Below are 19,318 nucleotides of genomic sequence, written 5' to 3'. Positions count from 1 at the left end.
GCCTCACACCGCCCTTAACAACGCTTGGCTTTTATTAAAGTTCATCCGAAACGACAACAATAAATAAAAGAAACGCGCCCAGCTTCCCCGGACGGTACGGAGCGGGAGAGAGGGGCGGCACGGGGATGACGATACGCCCCAGCACGGCCCCGGAATGGGTAAAAGGAGTAAAAATAGCACCGCCAGCTGCCCACACGGCCCAGGGTGCTGCCCTGGGACAACAGCGCTAGTTGCAGCGGTACAGGCGATCCCGCGTGGCCACGCTGACCTTCTGCTGGTAGTCCTCCATCTTGTCATGCAGCTTCTGGTAGAGCTGGATGGCAGGGGGAAGGAGGGCAGCTCCTTGAGAGCCTCCCCCCCAGTTTATTCCCGCCTGCCCCACGCAGGGCAGCACCTACCAGGACGTTGTTGTGGTTGGCAGAGCTCTCACGCAGCGCCTGCAGCAGCTGGTCAATGGCTGTGTAGGGCAACCACACCATGGGGGCTGTAGCCGACAGCGGGAACTGCAGGAAGGAAGCAGCTTTGTGCCGTGCTGACCCTAACCCTTCCTCCTCCCGCTCCTACCCGGAGCCATGCGGAGATGGCCAGGGTCCAGCTCAGCTCACCTCGATTCCAAAATACTGGTGCCCTTTGCCCAGCACAGCGTCCACGTACTCCAGGACCAAATCCACCGCCTCCTCCAGCAGATCGTAGTTCAGGTAGAGACGCAGCAGCTCGGCAGCATCCACTTTCTGCCAGGAGCCCAAGCACCCGCTCTGAGCCTCTGAACAGGCACACAGCACCACCCGACACGCTCCCAGAGCTGGGAGGTAGCAAAGAAGCACAGGAGGCCACGCTGTGCCTGTTCTCACCTTGTAGCTGTTAATGAGCCAGTTGGGCAGAGGGATCCCGTGTGCCAAGAGCTTGTTGATGACGCAGCGATGGTACAGGCTGTTCTGGGACGGGTAGCGCTCTAAGTAAGATGAGAGCAGGCGCCAGGCTTCGTCTGTGGCACTGCAAGGCAATATTTCCCTCAGCACCCTGCCGGCGTCCTCTGAGAGTGCCTGCAGGGCCACAGGGCGATGCCACGGACTGGTCCTGCTGCTCTGTGGTTCTACAGCCACCCCAGGCCCTCAAGGCAGTCACCACGCAGGATTTTCAGAGCCTCTGGCCTTCTGCAAGACTTTTGTTTCTGGATTTTGGGGGTAAAGAAGCCTCTCCTCCGCTCCCCTTCCCCATAGCTGAGGATCTACCTGGACTCCTTGGTGGTAACCAGCGCCGAGAGCTGGTTAGCTGCCAGCCAGTCCCAAGCCTCTGCCTGCGCTGCCTCCCCTCCCAGCTGCAGCTTGATGCACCTGAAAGACAGGGAGCAGTGCAGGCACGTTGTCTTCTGGAGACACAGTGCCTGAGGCTGGAGCTGGCCACGTACTTGAAGGTGAGCCCCTCAAAAACGGGCGTCAGTGGCAGCTTGAATGTTTGGCACAGGGTGATGGCGGTGTCGAAGAGCCCAGCCCGGACCAGGAGGGCAACTGTCTCCTCAGGCGTGGAATTGCCTGTGGGAGGCAGAACCGGGTGAGCACCTCCACAGCCACAGCCCCCGGGCTCAGCAGCTCCATCAGCAGAGCTACAGCAGCACCACATGGGCGACACAAGGAGGTTACTCTGGACCCCTCTCACCTGCCACCGCAGCTGTAGACAGGTCGTGCTGCACCAGAGTCAGACGGATCCGGGCCAGCACGCACTCCCTTTCCAAATCCTCCAGTTCCAGGATCTCGATTTGGCGCGTTGCTGTAACAGATGGATGCAAAGGGATCTCGGCATTCAAAAAAAGAACAACAGAAACAATCTCGGGCACGATCTGCCATCCTCAGAGCACTCACGCCACAGAAAATACTCAAGGGGCGTGGGGGGAACTGGGTTTTGCTGCCCTAAACTGCACGCATCTCCTCATCACAAGCCTCCCACTCCTCATCTGACGGCGACACAAATTCCTGAGTTACCTTGTGTTTAGAAACAGCTGCTGCTCGGCCTGCCTAGCACGTGCTACAGAGGAGTCCATTCCAAAATAACTGCTTTGAAAATACCTGACCTGAAACTTTCCTAGAGCAACGCTGAGGATTATGAGTCCAACCTAACCCCCCTCCCACCCCATGCTTCAACAGACACAGAGCAGAAACCTCACCAGCAGAGATGAGCTCCACCAGCAGGGCTCCCAAGAGCACGAGCAACAAGAGTTTGAAGCAACTAGAACTGCCTCAGAAAGGCTTTGTTGCAAGTTTTTTCCCCTGAAAGCAAAAGCACCTGGTGCTTACAACCCCCAAATTATAAACCTGCCAGAGACGAGCTCCCACGAGGCAAGGGGGAAAGTGGTGGGAAGGCAGGAGATGGGAAAAAGCCAGCACCAGGCACTTACTGGGAACCGTAGCGCACTCCCCATCGTGGCTTCTCTTTGGGGATGCTCCAGGCCGCTCGTACTTGCAGGAAAGAAGTAGAAAAAAGGTTGATGCCCAGCTGGTTTCTGATGGACAAATCAGCACAACACGCTCCAGCCCTCAGCTCTCCTTTCGGGCCTTGATTTGAATCAGGAGAGCCACGTGACTGCTTATCAGTTCAGGTTACATTTCCTTATCTCTGGCTATCAAACACAGCACAGCGTTGGCTGATCAGGCTACAGCCACCTCCTCTCCACAAAGACATCTGAAATACAAACCATGTTTCTGTAATTCTCCCCTGGACTGGAATTTCAGCCGTTTGCCGACTTCTCTTTAACAAGGGGCGCTACTTTCCTTATCGTGGAACTTGCAGGAGGTTACAAATACTCTTTGCACCACCCCAGGCACGTTTCTCACCGAGCTGCACCGGGAAGGATTTCGGAAGCGACCTCCCCAAGCACAGCTCTGACAATCCCAACAGCTAAGGGCGGAGGGCTGCTGACAAGCTGACAGCTCCCCTACCACAGCTCCAGAAGCCGGCTGCACTATCCAGGCGTACTCAGGTCGGATCAGCCGCAAGCAGTTGATGGCGGCGAGGAAACAGTTGCCCTGCTTCTGCAGCCCTCGGAGCGTCCGCACCTCGCGGCCCAGGCGCATGCCGTACTCGAACATCACCGTGCCAGCTGAGGAGAGGAAGGGACGGATCCATCAGCCACGCTGATGGAGCAAGACGAAGGGGACGGGGCCGCTCCACCCCGCGCCTCACCCTTGCGGTAGTTGTGGCGGTAGATGTGGAAAGCGTAGAGCAGCTCGTAGTAATTGTGGGTCATCAGGTCCACTGCTCGAGCGTGGGACTCGATGATCCCCACGACCTGCGACGCAAAGAGGCTCAAAGAGGTCCAAAATCCTCTTGGAAAGAGTCACGGCCCCTTCCTCCCAGCGCAGGTTCATTCATTACCTCGTTATGGAGATTCACGTACGGGAACTCCACCAGGTCCTGGAGCTGGGAGCGCTCGCAGAGAACCACCACTAGCTGGCGCAGACAATCCAGCTGCCTGCCGAGGGAAAGCACAGCCCTGAACTAACCCACGGGACGCAGGCTTTGAGCCACCAACGTGCTGCTTCGGGACGGGAGCCAAAGGTTTTACTGGCTTCAAACAAGAGGTCCCTTCAGGTTTCTCCCATGCTGGCAACAAAGATGAGCAGAACGTCCCTCGGCACTGCTTGCATTGTTCAGGAGGGCAGCCTGCCTCCCTCAGCTCTGTTTGCTGAAGCTTTCTGCAGCCTCCATAAGAAATCACATCTCCACTTCCCTGAAAACCCCGACTCCAGCTTCTGGCCGCTCCTGCCCACTGCACCCTCCCCTGCTGCTGAGGAGCTTCCTCCGCACAGCTCACTTGAAGGAGGTACTCAAGACAAAATTCCATCCCCAGTCTCTTTCCTGACCAGACTCCTGAAGCTTTCCCAAATGGAATGCTGCACGCAATTCTTCAGCCATTTTGTTTCTGGTTTTTCCCCCAAATGAGGTCCCGTGTTCTCTTTCAGGTCCCACTTCTGAGATGTTGTGGATTATAACTGCTCTTACAAAAATTAAGTATGCCTCTTTAAAGGCACCTTTACACAGAACGTCTCAGTGCAGCAGTCATATCCTACCCTGAAGTGCCAGCTTCCTTTTGCTTCAACACAACAACTGGGTAAGGCAGGACCTCCAAGACAAGTGAGCGTTTAAGGGACAAAGCTGTCACCTACCTGCTTGGATCTGGGTTTTGCGTCAAGGCTACGTATGCATCACTGTTGTGCCCTAAATCCAAGTGGTGTTTGAAGATGCAAGTCCTCAACGTAGCCTGAAAACACCACACAGCACAGAAGAGCACGTTTCAAGTTAGGCAACTACGAAACAGCTCCTGGGTAAGAAGCATCTCAGTGCAGAAGGAACCTGTACCTGGGTTCTCCAGTCATCTGCTGATTCCATGATGGCCAGGGAAGCCAGCTGGATGACCAGCTCTGGTAAGCCAACCATGTCCAACAAGCGTAGAACCTGCAAGCGACAACTCTAGCCACGTGAGCGGTCAAGATGCTCTGCCACTGCATTTAAGTGGCTAGAGCCAAAAAAAAACCAAGAAGCAACATTTTGTTCAGTTGCAGAGGTGTGAGCCAAATCCAGCACAACAGGTCCAGGCCTTACTAGAGGAACAACCTCTGCAGAAGTGTGAGTTTCCTGAACGCTTCATGGCTACAGGAAGCCCCTGTCACACAGAGGTGAACGACGCTGTCCCCGAGCAAAGACACAGCTTGATAGAGAGAAAAGTTTGCTCTCTGGAGGCAGCAGACAATCCCTGTGCTTCCTGGGCTGTAACAGCAGAGAATCCCTTACAAGGAGCCTGGGTCCAAGCCTGCAGCCGGCCTGAACTTTGGTGTTATGTGAGAAGATCCTATCTCCATTTAAAGGCATTAATTTTAAGTTGCTTCAAAGCTTAATGATCTTCCCTTAAAGCAGCATCTGACTCCTAGCCCGGACATGCCTGGCCCCTCCTTCCAGCAGCTGGATCTCACAGCCCCCTGCTGTTAGGAAACCAGGAGGTGGAAAGCACCTAGCTTTTGCAGCGTAGCCCATCTCCTGATCATCATTCCCATAACTAAGCTGATGTTTCCCAACTAAGTATGCTTCCCAAGGTCGAGGTCACCTCCCCAAAACCTGTGAGCCCCTCCTCAAGCAGAGCTGGCACGCAGCAGCTCTGCACAGTACCTTGCTGTAGTACTGCAGGCGCGGGGTGGAGACCATCTCGCCCTCCTCAGGCTGGATCAGCCTGTCCAAGAACTCCTCTTTCCCCACCTCGGAGGCAGCTTGGCAGAAGCAGTCCAAAGCCTGGAAGCAGAGCAAAGAGCAGCTGCGTGTATGCCTTTGGGGACTGCCCCAGCCTGCTGTTCTGGAGAGGACAGCGCTGCCCATTCCAGCTTCAGCCTACGGGTCCTGCTGGCCCCAGGCTGCAACAAGAACTGCCCTGACAGCAGGTCCCACTGTCCCCCAGATCCCACTCCCTGCCCAGAGGCAGAGCTCAGGTTGATGTTCCTCGAGCTACACAGCAGAAACAAGGCCCTAGCTGCAAATACAGCCACAGTGCCTTACCTTGTGGCCCTCACCCATGACGAGGTAGCACCTGCCCATCATGAAGCAGCAGGAGCCCATGTTCACGTGGCACCATGGCTGCAGCAGGCGAATGTATTCCTACAGGAAAGGAAGAACAGAAGCTTTGGTCACCACCTTTGGCAGGTTCGTTTCCCAACCTGGTGCGCAGAGGCAGAGACTTTCCCTAGGGCTTACTTGAGATATCTCCAGTATCTGTAAGAAACACATCAAACAGCACCCAGCATCCCACAGAAACATGCAGAATGCCTGCTACCAACTTGCTGTAAGAGTAGGGCAGGAGAGGCAGTGCAGCCTGAGCATGGATTACAAGCTGCCAGGCACCAGGTAGAGGGCACCAAGCACACACCGCAGCTAAAAGCCACAGCACAGGGCAATACAACTCACCCTGGCCCTGCTTCGTCAATATAAAGACTGAAAAATGTCATAATCTATCAGGAGGGAGCTAGAAGACATGACAAAGGCTCAGTAGCTGGGAGAGCACTGGTTCTTCTTTACCCTCAGAGAAGCAGAGCAGTGCTAAGCCTGTTGGGATGTGGCAGGGAAAGGCACAGGGGAGCCAGGAGCTGGCAGCAAAGCCCAGGTTTCGCTGTCCCACCCCAATCTCTGCAAGCACAGCTCTGTGAAGGGTCATGTAATAACACATCCTCTGAGCCTGGATTCCCTGCTCAGATTAGCCACCTACAACAGATAAATGCCACCCCAGGCTTGCTCCACAGTGTGTCGCACAAGATAAGCGCCAAGGAGAGCTTAGGCCCCTGTTCCAGGGCAGCACTTTGGTCACTAGACCTTCTCCGTGCCCGCCTGGCACTCGCAGGGCGCTTCCTGCATCTCCACCTCTATGTGGGTCACCGCGTGCACGCTCACAGTCAAAGCTGCTGTCAGCTCTCCGAGGTCAGGGCACTTAATCCAAGTTGACGTGACTGGCTGGGATCAGCGAGCCTGACAGAAGGCAGCGAGGAGGAGAAGCGCCCGCTCCTGCAGAGTGCAAGTCTCTGCTATCTCCTCGAGGCAGGACACGAGCGAGGAGAAAGCAACGTGAGGAAATTCAAAGCGTGCTCACACCACACGTGCACATATGGCAGGGGCAGAGCGATGCTGCCTGAACCTCCCTGGCATTTCCTGGCTCAAAAGCGCTGCGGATTTGACATTCTTCTTAGCAGCACGATGAGCACAAGGGAAAGCAATTCAGCCCCCGGGTAGAGGGGACTGAGAGAATAAGAGTTCTGCTAAACACAGGAGAAAACGTCTCATTAACAGCAGCCTGCCTAGTCCTGAATGCCTCAAGGAGTGCTGTCAGTAGGGGAATGAGGAGCATCACACGGCACTGCAGACAAGAAATCACGCTCTGCAGCAGAGCACACGCAGCTGCAACCACCAAAACCCTACAGAACACAAGAGGGGACAGCACGAGAAATCATCCCTGAACCACAGCTGTGGAGACAGCCCAAGAAAAAAAAAGAATGCTAACGGGACATGGGAGAGCACGGTTGGCGACGGGAAGGCAGATGGATGTTTCTCACACTGCTTTCCACCAGCAAGGACGTTGAAGAAATGAGTGAGGCTTCCTGAGAATGCATTTCTGCTGCATCCTTCATCGGGCAGGCAGGGTGCTTGCCACAGAACCACAGCTGCTTGTGGGCAGCTAACAGCCAATGAGGTTAGGGGCTTGCTGTGACAGCCAAACAAGCTCCACACCACGACCTGCCCACGGCATCCTGCTCTCAAGGCTGTGCTCCTCCTTGAGCAGGGCACATCAGAAAAAGGCACTCACCTGCAGCTGGGTGTACTGGCAGCTCCCTATCAGGCACTCTGGGAAGAGGAACCCAGGATTGCTGGGCCATCTGAGTAGGAATTAAGGAACAGGTCCGGTCCGGAGAGCTGAGAGCATTGGGCTGAAACTCTGCAAGTGCTGCTCTTGTTCAGTTTGTAGGGGGAAAGGAGAGAAGATTAAGCCACTCTTTCTACAAATCATTATTCTGTAATAAGATTGATCCATATTAGAACAAAACTATTAGCACATGTAATCCACAACTGCCCAGATCTCGTTACCCTTCCAAATCTCCCAGCATCGCACCTTGCCAAGTAAACCTGCCAGACAGAGCTCAGGGGCTTAAAGTCAAAAACTCAAATCCTTCACCGCGTACCTCAATGGAATGGATTCCACGAAATCTTACAATACCCACAAATCCCATTCACGCTTACAACAGCCACTCGTTCAGGAGACTCGACTTGGAAATTTGGCTGCAGGAAGCTTTTGGAACGAGACGGCCAACACACGGGTCCCAGCTGCTCCCCTGGGACAGCCTCAGGACAGGGCCACGACACGTGGCCTCGGTGCAGTTTGGTTTGGTTCGGAACCAACCCCCCCCCCCCCCCCAATCTTGTTACAGCCCCCAAGAGAAAGCACAGCTCGCAGCCAAGGATACAGGAGGGGCAGAAAGTCAGCCACGATCGCGGTAATGAGATGGGGCCAGTTCAAACTTGTTTCCACCAACGAGGTGCTCGACTGTAGGAAGAGCCGGGAGACGATGTGCTTCCTGGCCACCTCCCGAAAGAAGAGCTCCACGATTGTCTGAGGGCTGGATACTGAAATAAAAGGGAAGGAAGCATGGAGAACAGGGCCCGCAGCCGACGTCCCAGGTTTCTACACCGAGCTACTATGCTGGGCCCATCAGCCCAAGTACCACAGGTTAAGCCAAGAGCAAAACAGCAAGGATGTTTGGTGCTCAGACTTGTGGGTACAGGATTTCTCTCAGCTTCTGGTTCAGAGGGAGCAGCAGGAGATCAAAGAGCCACGTGCTGCAGCGTTTATTAACTGCAGCTCAATGACAGCACAAATAAAGGGCTGTGCTCTCCCCCCCAGTTTGCAATCCATCCGTGGCTTTCCCCGGTGTTCTGCAGGGCAGGGCTGAGGGAGTGCTGATCTTGCTATCTGCCTCACTCCAAATGCCTCCCTCCTCATTCCAGTCCCCGAAGCGGCACGATCTCTCATTAGCTAACTGTTCTCAACGCCTCTTCCCGAGCTGCCACCTCCTTTCCATCTTCCCCACGTCTCACATATTTTTCCTGAGGCACAGTGGCCAAACAGGACTTTCCTCATGAGCAGGCCAAGCAATAACCCACAGCACTGGCGAGCACACAAAGGATGTTTTCAATTTCGCTTTCAGCCGCTGACATTTACGTCAAAGGCAACTGCTCCCAAACTGAGACACCGAAGGGGAGTTCGAAGGCCGAAGATTGCAGCCCGGTTCCAGAGAACACAAACCCTGCAGGGCTGTCAGCAAATGGAGACAACTCCTCCTAAACTCCCTGCAGCTCGCTGCCTCCTCACTTGTTTTTCGCAGCCTTGCAGCACCACACAAATTAGTCACAGGCTCTTGCAGCGCGTTCTCCTCCCTATCCTGCTCATCACCTCTCTCTGAAAACATTTCGAGGCACCTATTCCCTCTAATTAAGTTGCTTTTTGTTCTCCCCCGTTATGATTCTTCCCCGAAGCCGGTAGCTGAAAGCACAGTGACTTCGTCTGGGGTTTGTAGCAAGACGTAGAATGCGAGCAGGTTATCAGCTTCCCCACTTAAGCTACTGGCTGTGAGCAGCACTCACATCTGAATCACCTGAAATGCCAATTCTTGGAAGCACAAGCACATTTTGGGGAAGCGTCTTCCACATTCTCTCCCTTCCCTGAGCTGCTTGATAAGGGCCAGCGAGCAGGACAGGCCTAATATGGCTGGCCACGCTCACTCCAGTGTTGCAAGATACTTTGTTGTCTTCAGTGGACAGCATGGGCTGCTCAAACACGCAACCTGCTGGCTCTCTGCCTCAAGCATTTCCCTCAGGTGGCTGAAAAACCCAGTTTAAGAATTCTATTTAACAAGAAACAGAGAGCTGGCAAACTGTAAACATCTTACCTAGCTTGTGAGGTGTCAGAACAGTAGTGTCTGCTAACTCCAACACAGAGAGATGCTGCAGATTCGATTCCCTAGGGAAGAGAAAGCCGTGAGAGGAGAGACAACAGAACGCCTCCTGCTTTAATTGCACTCATTGTTCAACTCCCATCACTCCTACTGCTGAAAAAGGCAACAGTGCACAGAACAGCGAGACCTCACAGGGCAGAATGAGCACAAGGCAAGGAGTCAGCTCAAAACACAGCAGATAAAAACCACCCTAGCACAAACTAACTCCGAGAGCGATACTCCCACAGCAACCGCCGCCGTGTGCTGCTGGAAAGGGCATTTCAGGTCGATTTTGCAGCAGCCTCCAATCAAAGAGAGGAAGGGCAAGGCGGGGACTCACAGCGTGTCGATGGGGATGTCCGACGCCAGGCACTGGCTGGCCCACCTGATCAAGTAGTAGGAGAGCAGCAGAGGGGAGGTGCGGTGCAGCAGGTCCTGCTGAGACTGGAACAGCTGTCCCCCTCCCAGAACCATCTGCAAACAAAGCACAGGGGCTGAGAGGCTGAGCAGCAACCCGTGCCCCTCGGTGCCAAGGGGTGAGGTAAGGATTCTGGTGGCCCCAGATGCCGTGAGGAAAATTGGACAAGCGGAGTGACGTGTGGAGCAAGGTGCTTGGCACTGCTGCAATGAAACAGGGAGTGAGATCACAGCTTTGCTGCGGCCGCCTCCAGGGGCTGCATCCCTTCTGCTCCAGCAGCAGCTCCTGACCACGCCACGTGCCTGGCTCCAGAAAGGCACCTTGCAGCGTGCTTTAAATGCCACCAGGACAAGCTTATCCAGGAAGAAGGGGATTTCTTTTCACTGAAAGACTGCAGCAGCATCTCCGAGTAAATAACACCGGTCTAAACAAATGCTCCCTTGGCCCTGGGGGCTTGCTCCCCTCCAATGGCCAGCACCATCGCTCGCTCAGCCCCCCCAGCCAGCAGAATCAACCCTGCCTGGGTTACCCTATAAACACAGCTGCCATCGTGGCAGCTGCTGGCACTGGCTGGAACAGCCTCGCACGGAAAGCAAAACCACGGCCTCTGGGTAAATGCTGCTGCTGTGAGGCAGGAGAGCTGTGTGCTGCGTTGCTGGATAACAAGGCTGCGATTGTCAGCTGTGCCGCGCTGTGGGAGGGACGGGGACTGGATGGGAGAGCTGTGCGTGCTCAGGCAGCCCCGGTTTACATGGGGGGGCTGGAAACGGTGCCCTCCTCCCTCAGGGAGTTTTGCTTCCTGGATGCGCAACATGGAAACAGGGAATTTGCTTCGGATGACAAAAGACACAGGAGGAAAGAACAGGGCCCGCCCAAGCCTCAGGCTAGTTCAAACAGTCGCCAGCGTTTTGTGGGAAGAGACTCAGCTTTGCAGTCTGGCACCAGGCAAGCCAGATCCCAAAGTTGAAAGGGTGTGCTCGGGAGCTGGAAGGGCTGTACTCACGGGATCGCCCAGCCGCAGCAAGAGCTGCTGGAGGATCAGCAGGTCCCGACAGATCTGGAAACGGATCGTGGCAATCTTACACACCCCCCAGCACACCACGCTGACGGCCGTACTGCTGCCGTAGAGCTGGGTGAGGTTCATGCGCATATTGAGAGGGTGAGCTGAAAGAAAAATCAGGGAGATAAGGGGAGGAATCAGCCCGACAGGAACGCTGGCTGAGAGGCCGCTTGCCCATCCCCAAGCGCTGCTGTGGAGCTTTCACCTCTTTCCATGTCGGTGTCAGTCTCGTAGTCCATTTCCCGGATGAGCACTCCGATGGCATGGATTGGGTTTCTGATCTCCTGCAGTTTGCTGTGTATATCCTCCATCACATTTTCCCTGTTTAAAGAAGAAAAGGAAAGATGAGGTTGATACTGAAGTGGGCTCCCTCTTCACCCTTACCGATCCTCTCTGGAAGGGAAAGCATCCCATCAGCTTGGACGTTCTTGAAGGGAATCCTCTTCTGGCTCATAGTTTTATTACAGCGCCTGCAGGGACTGGGCTATTTATTCTGCTTCCCCAGGGCACTAGGAAATAGCAGTCAGATAGCTGGCATTCCACAGGGAGTGACTGGAGGAGGTCAGCGTGTAACCACACGGCTTGACCGTGGCTCTGACCTCTAATAAGTGTGCCTGCACAATCAGCTAATGAGAACTTGCTCTTCTTCCACCCTGCCTCGTCTCTGAATCGCATAGATTTCTGTTCAGGAGAGCCCAAAGCAACAGCAAAGGGATCCGGGGTGGAAATGCCTGCTAACGGGACCGACACCCATGCCCACCATCTCCCTTTGGCAGCACAGGGAGAGCCCACGCATCCCCAGTGAGAGAGGATTGCTCCGGGCAACCCTTGCTCAGTCATCCCTGCCTGCAGGGATGCCTCTCCTTACGTGTCATTAGCTATCAAGTCCTCCAGGATCTGCTCTGCAGCCTTTTCTGGAGGCTGGAGGCGGGAGCAAGCCATTTCCATAATGAAGGCTATTTCCATGGAAATTGATTCTCCGATCAGTCGAAGGCACTGGACAAGACAGACAACATCACGAGACATCTCCAAATCTGCAATGAAAGAATCTAACTGTATATTTACAAGGGATTTTGACAAGAAGGTGGGAGGACCGTTCAAAACCGATTAGTCCAGATCATCAGCAGCAAAGCACTAGCAGCAGATTGGTCTCAGTCCTGCGTGTCAAACTGACCCTGCCTTGCTAACGAGGCCAAATAAAAACTTGGAAGTTGACAAAGGAAAGATTTGGATTTTATTTGAAAAAAAGAATACAAAAAGCAGGCATTAAGCCATCAAATTCCCTCTAAAGAATTTTCTCCAGCTACAGGTTAAAGGAAACACTTAGCAAAGAGCAAAGAAACCCAAAGCAGAGGGTTCGTATAGCTGAGCTGCCAAGGAGCTGCCACTCCTGCTGCAGCAGTTCCCCATTTGCAGCCCTCTCTCTTGCAACCAAGAAGTTTTTCACATTCTTAGTAATGATCTGAAAATTGACCTAAGGGCCAAGGGCTTACAGAGTAAATCCCTGCTCCTCAACACAGTCCCTTGTGTATGTATTTGTTAAAGATCAAGGCGCTTTTGTCAAGAAGTCTGAACCAGAGCAGGCCATGTCAGCCTCTCCAAACCAGCCCAGGCCTCCAACTTCCCTTCCATCAAGAGCCAGAAATAGCTCAACCAAGAGCAGGACGATTAAAAATAACCCCCAAAAAAATCACCCAAGCACAAAAGCAGAACTTTACTAACATTTTCCACTGCTGCCTTCTTGTTCCATCACCAGCAAAGCATAGAGGGCACTGTGGTGACGATATTAATGACAAGTTTTGCTCTCTCTACTATTTACTTCCTGGAGACAAGCTGCCCAGACCCTCTCCGTAGCCTACATGAAAATATTCTACTACAAACTAAGCTAACAGTCTCAGATGCCAGAGTGCTTAGAGAACTGCAGGTTTCTTTCTCATCTTCTTTATTTCCCCCCCCCCCCCCAAGGAGTTTACTCTACCAGCACAGCACAGAGATTGGGGAGTTTTAAGAAACAGAATGGCTTGCAACGAGCAAGCAGGTCCTACAGCTCTTGGGGAGAACTGCAAAGCTAGGATGGAGCTAAAAGGGGGTCACACCAGGGCATCACCCCTAAGGCCCCTATGTACGGGGTCACCGGCTGGTACGATATGAAATTATGAAGTATTTCTGATAGAATTGCACCTGGTAGCTGTTAGAGACTGATTAAACAGAGCAGGGCACAGAACCACGAGCTTCTGAGCCCCAGACTGGGGCAGATGTCTGCTCCAATAATGGAAGAGCCCCGCGTCTCCTCACTTACCGTCGAAGATGGCAGCATCGTCCTCAGTCAGCAGATGCTCATTAGAGAGGAGATAGAGATGGTCCACCAAGGAGCAGGGCACCAGGAAGGACACGGAGCCCTAGAAGGGCAAGGTGAAAGCAATTCTTGGAGTTCCTTGAATCACTCCTCACTCAAAAGGGCACGGACCACTGCCACAGCACCCCGAGCACTGCCGCTCAGCCTCACCTTCTTCAGCAGGCACACCATGTTGGTGTAGGGGTTCAAGAGCAGGGCCAGGGGCCGCGAGAGCGCTTCCTGGTACTGAAGGCAGCAGGCACAGAACTTGGACCAGAACTCCACCTGCAGCTGCCAGAACTCCTCCGGGGAGCATTCGTATTCTGTCACGCTGCCCTGGAACTAGTGGGACCAAAACAGCTTCAGATGGGGATAGGAAGGGAACGGAAAACCAGCATCTGGACCGCTATTTTGTCCCTGCTGATCAGCATCACACCATTATGCAGCAAATGATTTATGAAGACCACTTGCAGTTCCCTTCCCTACCACCTTCCAGGCAAAATCGGTTGGTTGTTTGCTTTTCCCCCCCCCACAAGACTCAATAAAATAACAGGGGATGAAAAACACAGCTTATCTAACTCCTCTAGAGAGACAAAGCATAGAACACGGCTCAGGGTCACGCTGCATGTAACCACCTTCCCTGAGCCACCACAACACTACGTAAAAGGGACACAACAACACACCACAGGGAAAAAGAAATCCTACCTCGTTTTCCACGGCTAAGGTAACCTCTTTTTTTAACTCATCCCACGTCAGGTCCATGTGCCTCTCAGTTCCTTGAGAAAAGATCTGAAAAGCAACACAGCAAGCCTTCACTTTCAACCACCACAGCGAGGAAGAAGCTGAGCAGAGGCAGCACCAAATGCTCTCTCGCTAACCTGCAAAGCCTTCTGGATAGCTGCATTTGTGAAGCGGCCAGGCATGAAGAGGTACTCCAAGTAGGTTTCCTGGGAAGAGAACAAGATGGCAATTTACAGAAACAACCTGCACTGGGAGGACAACATTTGAAGTACTGCTGCTGCTACTAGCTCCTGTTCTCAAACTCACCCCCCTTGATCTGTATTTCCTTCCAGCTTCACTTTACACACACGCTCTGCTCCAGCCTCTCCTCCTCCCCACCCCCTGCAGCTGAACATGGCTCCCTACACACTCCAGACCTTGTTTGTTCACACAGCTTCTCTCAAGGCTTGCTCTGGACTGACTTGAAATTCTCCCCTTCCCTCAAGCTCAGGCTTTGTAACTAGGCTTAGTGCTTTAATGCTGCGATAAGAGCCTAAGGCTCATCTCCTTTAATTTGGAGTCATTCTAAGAAGTGTTACAAGATACATGGTACACTTTGACAGCCTTAACGTTTTCTTTCGGGGCAGAAAAGCTTCATTAGCTCTTGTTGCTTTGCTAGTCAGCTCACCCTGGGGTCCTGGTCATGTCGAACTGTCACCTCCTCTTCAGGCAGTGGCTGCATGAAGACCTGGTTCCACTGTCCCGCCACGTTTCTGGGACAATTAAATAAACCACAATCAGTTTTGCATTGCAACGCTCCCAGCAAAGCACTCCCAGGAGCTGTCACCTGAACCCAACCTGTCACTCGCACCAGCCCTCAGACTGACAGCCACCATGGCCCCTGAGGTTTGGTGACAGGGCTTTGACTGGTGACAAACAACAGACTGAGCCAGCAGAGCTTGGCAGCGCTATCCCCAACCCCGAGCTAACCTGAACGCTCAGCATTTTTTATCCACTATTTAACTCCCCTCCTGGTTACATGCCAAAAGGACTCCCTTGGCTTTACAGAAGTAAAGGCAACGCTTTCATGTCACTGCTCATCTCAAAACATGATCATCCTTGGAAAAGAGCAGCAGTTCTGCTTTGGAGGAACTGTTGGTGAAGTGCAGCCCTCCCTCACAGCAAGCCTGCTGCCTGGCTTCTTACATTTCTCACATTCCTGCAGCTGAGCTGTAGCATTATTATACAGCAGAACAAAAAAAAAATCCATGTGATCTGCACTGCAGGAAGACACAGCTGTGCACATGACACGAACACTGTGATAGCAAGAGGTGCTAGGTAAGAGCTCTCAATGAGCAGAGCAGCAGCCAGAGCTGCACTGACATTTCCCACCCCCACCAGTAACTCAGGGGAGAAACTCACTGCTCAAAGTTGATGTATTTCACGATGGTTTGGTTCTCTTCATTATGCCACAGTGCCCAGATCTCAGCTGAGGTTAAGGCAAAGTCAATGAGAGTCTCCTAGGAAGAAGGGCACAAATGGACTTGATCAGAAACACGAGCGCAGCAGAGACTTGTGCGGTTCAAAACAGCTAAATTCTCCCTCGTGCCACTGAACCACATTCTGGAGAGAATTCTTGACCAACAGCTAAATCCAGCAGGGAAGCACTCCCTTCTTACTTTGGAAAGGCCTGCCCTGGCACTCACCTGGGAGGAGAACAGCGAGGATACGTGGTCAAGGCTGTAGCGGTTGCTCTCGGTGCTCACCAGCTGGAAGACACAGAACTACCAACACATCCTGTAAGTCGTTTGCTAGAGAGGAACACTAACCCGAGTTTTGCAGGGAAGCTCACCTCTCCTTGCCACCACCCGCATGCCCCTGGTGTGGCAGCTGCCTGGCCAAGGGCCAGAGCGTGCCGAGTGCTGCCGGCTCAGCACAGAGCAGACCAAGCCAGCATTCTAGACTCCAGCCAGCCTTGTCGGCAGGACAGCCTGATCCCTGCCTGGACTTGAAGGGTTTCTAGCAGTCTTTTCAAAGACTGAACCAGAAAAACAGCAACGCTGCTGGTTCCTGCTAGCGACAACATGATACAGGCAAGCAGAGATGGAAGGGACTGGAATCGTCAGGCAAGCTACAGCCCACAAAGCTCTGCATGCTCTTACACGAGCGAGCACTGAAGGGACAGCAGAAGCCACAGCGTGCACTTCTACTCAGAGCTTGAATCCCCTGGAGAACTAAAAGGAGAGGCTGTGCAAGAGATGAGGCTGTCCTGTGCCTCCAGCCCGCTCCTGCTGAATGTATTATTGACCACACGACACGGGAGTTCTGCAGAAGCTAACATTTGGCAGCGCGCTGCGATGCGTCTGCACGTTCCCAGGAGCCCAGCATAAACACACTCTCAGTGCTTCCACGTTTATGGCTCCTTTCAGACCTTTCCCATGGCACATGCGTGCTACCAGAACAGAAGGTGAATGAGTGGAGCAGCACTTGGCTTAATCACACAGGAAACTCTCCTCCCAAGGCAAGGACACACATCCTACAGTGTCATCTCCTCAGAGTGCTGCTTTCTCTCTCCGTAAGGGCAGACAAGAAACTTGACGTTTTGCCTTACGCATACTCAGCTCCAAGGAGGAACGATGTATTTTGTGCACGGGCCAAGAAAGATGTGCTTATAGCAAGGCAGCCCTGCTGTTGCCTACCTGCCCTCGCTTGGGTGCATGCATGTACACGCCGAGGTAGAGCCCCAGGGACTGGGAGAAGGCCAGGCGCAGGCGGTGACCGGTGCCAGCTGCGAGCCGCAGGTCCCTGCTGACCGGCATGAACTCCAGGAGGTCTGCAACCATCAGGCACATCTGATCCTGCAGGAAACACGGGAAAAGCAGCGTGAGAAATCAACACGACTGCAAAGCCGCCTTCAGTTCTTCCCGAGGAGCAGCGTGGCCAAATCCTTCCCTCCAGGACGCCGGCAAAGCATCCACTGGAAGCATTCTAGTTGCAGTTTAGCTCCCCCGGCTCATCTGTGCTCACTCAACCAGCACACAAAGCTTCCCCTCCCTCCAGTAGCACACATGCATTCCAGCACAGCCGAGCCGTGAAAGCGCTTGTGCTGGTTGATTAGCTCTGGAGCAAATGGCACGCAGCAAACAGAAGCCTTCGTGAGCTTCTTGTTGACAAGGAGTCACGTTACGTTACCACACACGCAGCACAACACCCATTCTGAGCGCTGCCTCATCTGCTGGGGTGCTTCCGTTTGCTTTCCTGAGTTAGTTTGGAAATAAGCCAATGCCACCTGTTAAAACTACACCTGCATCCACACCTCACCTTGTAGGACCACATCCTAAGCTTGTGGTCCTGGCAGAGCGCAAAGAGAAAGGCATCGTGGTCCAGGCAGTGAACTGCGAGGCTGATGGGCACGTCCGATGGGCCACCGTCGCCTCTGAAAGCACACGTGTTATTGGAATGGGTTAAAAGGAAGCCAAGGTTGGCACACAACTCCAAGACAGTGGACTTCTATCATGATATTTTGCCCACAAACAGAGATGAAGGACTGAGGTGGGAGAAGGGACGCACCCAGCCCCAAGCAACGCACCCCTGGTGATCAAACTGACTCAGGGTGCTGTGGGCTTGCTCACGTTTCCCAGGAAGGGTTTAACAGGGATTTGGATTCGATCATGTGCTTAGAGAGCCGTAAGACTACAGACCCCAAACAAGCTGCCTCCGCCTGTGTCATCCACACATAACCTCTGCTGGTCAGGGAGAAGCCTGACATTTTGGAACAAGGACAAGAACATACAACTGTTGTAATCCTTAATCTGCCCTGGCTGCGAGCCACATCCTGGGCAAATCCTCGGAGGCCAATTACTCGACGTAACGCACTCACGGACACCGACGCACGGAATCAGCAGGACCCCATTAAGATGAGCTAATCCAGCCCTCGAGCCTCACTGCGACGGGGCCTGTGACCTAGTTCAACTTTTCAGACCACGTTTGCAGATGCTGATTCGCCCGTGTTGGACTTCAACTAGAAACACCGCCTCTTTCCGCGCGAGGGAATCACAGAACAAAACGAGCTGCACGTGTTTGTCCCCAGACACCAACCTGATGGCCGTTGGCATCCAGCCGGTGAGGAAGCGCTGCACCACCGAGCTCTGTTTCAATTCCACAACCGAAGCGACTCCTTGCAAAATAAAAGCAACAGAGGAAAAACACGCTGAGTGCTCGATGACTAAACATCTGCTGCAAGCAGAGAGGCTGACGGAAAGGAGATGCTGCGTGTGCAGCAAGGCTGTAAGATGTGCATGACAAATCCCAAACCCATCAAGGTCTGGAGCTGGAAGAGGGGATACCGTGCTGCACAGAAGCAGGTGCAAGGACGCAGCCTTACCAGGTACATCGTGAGGAGGCAGCTTAATAACAAAGATGCCTCCTGCTGCAGAGGGCAGAGCAAAAAGGGCCTCCCCCTCACTGCTCAGCCAGGCCGCCGAGGCCACTGAGTTGGATGCCAAGCCCGGCACGCTGGGAATCAGGTAGTAGCTGGATGGATCTCTGAAGTTGATTTTGCCAATGTCTGTAAATACAGACTGCATCTGGCTCTCCGTTATCAGATCCTGGAAGGGGGAAAGAGAACAAGCCTCAAGCACACACACAAGCCATGGAGGAAAGAACCCACCACCTACGGAGCAACACTGCCGTGTGATGAAAAGGGTTTTTCAGTAAGAACTCTCACCACGCCAGCCACTTTTGCAACCCATGACTGTTGCTCTCCAAGAGCAGATGTAGATTTTAAGATGTCCTTTTCCAACAGAGTTATCTCCCACCTCACATGCGGTGATGTCCCCAGAGGAGCAAGTGACCACAAGGATGGACCTTTTGCCCCTCACAAACCCCTCTTTGTCACTCACCCCGCGGTAGGCATAGGCTGGGTGCGGCAGCAGGACGCGGTGCACGCTCTGCACAGTGACCAGCAGCAGCACGAGATGGTTCTGCACCTCGCACAGGTGCACACCACCCGGCAGCAGCGGGCAGCCCTGGATGCGTAAGCGCACGGCATTGTTCAGCAGCTCGGTGTCCAGCGATTCCTCTACCAGCTCGAGGGTGTCCCCTGACGTTGTCCTGAGCGGAAAAAGGGAGGCGTGGGACACAGGGGACAACAAACTGGGGGCAAGCAGGGACCAAAAGGAGGGGCTGGGGGCAGGCAAAGCCATCCCTGTCCGCTCCAAAGTCCGTTCTGCTCTCAAGTCCATTCCTGTCATCTCTGCCCGCCCCAAACCCAC

At 53.7% G+C, this 19,318-nt stretch overlaps 1 protein-coding gene across 2 annotated transcripts in view; it reads right to left on the bottom strand.

Moving 5' to 3' along the window:
* The window catches only part of NUP160 (nucleoporin 160), a 19,967-nt gene continuing 663 nt past the window's right edge, over positions 15–19,318 (bottom strand). Inside the window, exons 2-35 of one of the 2 annotated variants that reach the window (XM_021402626.1) lie at positions 18,947–19,157; positions 18,430–18,652; positions 18,144–18,222; positions 17,367–17,481; positions 16,745–16,903; positions 15,752–15,829; positions 15,468–15,565; positions 14,734–14,818; positions 14,204–14,272; positions 14,031–14,114; positions 13,497–13,667; positions 13,290–13,389; positions 11,859–12,024; positions 11,196–11,311; positions 10,934–11,094; positions 9,853–9,986; positions 9,468–9,538; positions 7,986–8,145; positions 7,331–7,400; positions 5,539–5,637; positions 5,158–5,277; positions 4,354–4,449; positions 4,161–4,255; positions 3,370–3,466; positions 3,178–3,283; positions 2,934–3,094; positions 2,393–2,453; positions 1,657–1,767; positions 1,409–1,532; positions 1,233–1,334; positions 852–993; positions 606–731; positions 399–503; positions 15–313 (exon numbers count right to left, since the gene is read on the bottom strand). In XM_021402626.1, coding sequence (XP_021258301.1) covers positions 227–313; positions 399–503; positions 606–731; positions 852–993; positions 1,233–1,334; positions 1,409–1,532; positions 1,657–1,767; positions 2,393–2,453; positions 2,934–3,094; positions 3,178–3,283; positions 3,370–3,466; positions 4,161–4,255; positions 4,354–4,449; positions 5,158–5,277; positions 5,539–5,637; positions 7,331–7,400; positions 7,986–8,145; positions 9,468–9,538; positions 9,853–9,986; positions 10,934–11,094; positions 11,196–11,311; positions 11,859–12,024; positions 13,290–13,389; positions 13,497–13,667; positions 14,031–14,114; positions 14,204–14,272; positions 14,734–14,818; positions 15,468–15,565; positions 15,752–15,829; positions 16,745–16,903; positions 17,367–17,481; positions 18,144–18,222; positions 18,430–18,652; positions 18,947–19,157 — 3,982 coding nt within the window. In that variant the 3' untranslated portion in view covers positions 15–226. Of the gene's footprint in view, positions 314–398; positions 504–605; positions 732–851; positions 994–1,232; positions 1,335–1,408; positions 1,533–1,656; positions 1,768–2,392; positions 2,677–2,933; positions 3,095–3,177; positions 3,284–3,369; positions 3,467–4,160; positions 4,256–4,353; positions 4,450–5,157; positions 5,278–5,538; positions 5,638–7,330; positions 7,401–7,985; positions 8,146–9,467; positions 9,539–9,852; positions 9,987–10,933; positions 11,095–11,195; positions 11,312–11,858; positions 12,025–13,289; positions 13,390–13,496; positions 13,668–14,030; positions 14,115–14,203; positions 14,273–14,733; positions 14,819–15,467; positions 15,566–15,751; positions 15,830–16,744; positions 16,904–17,366; positions 17,482–18,143; positions 18,223–18,429; positions 18,653–18,946; positions 19,158–19,318 lie in introns of those variants that run through there. The other variant, XM_021402627.1, reaches the window with a different exon arrangement.

Source organism: Numida meleagris, chromosome 6 (genome assembly GCF_002078875.1).
Source record: "Numida meleagris isolate 19003 breed g44 Domestic line chromosome 6, NumMel1.0, whole genome shotgun sequence".
In the NCBI taxonomy this organism is placed as follows: domain Eukaryota; kingdom Metazoa; phylum Chordata; class Aves; order Galliformes; family Numididae; genus Numida; species Numida meleagris.
This window is presented reverse-complemented; position numbering and strand designations above follow the sequence as displayed.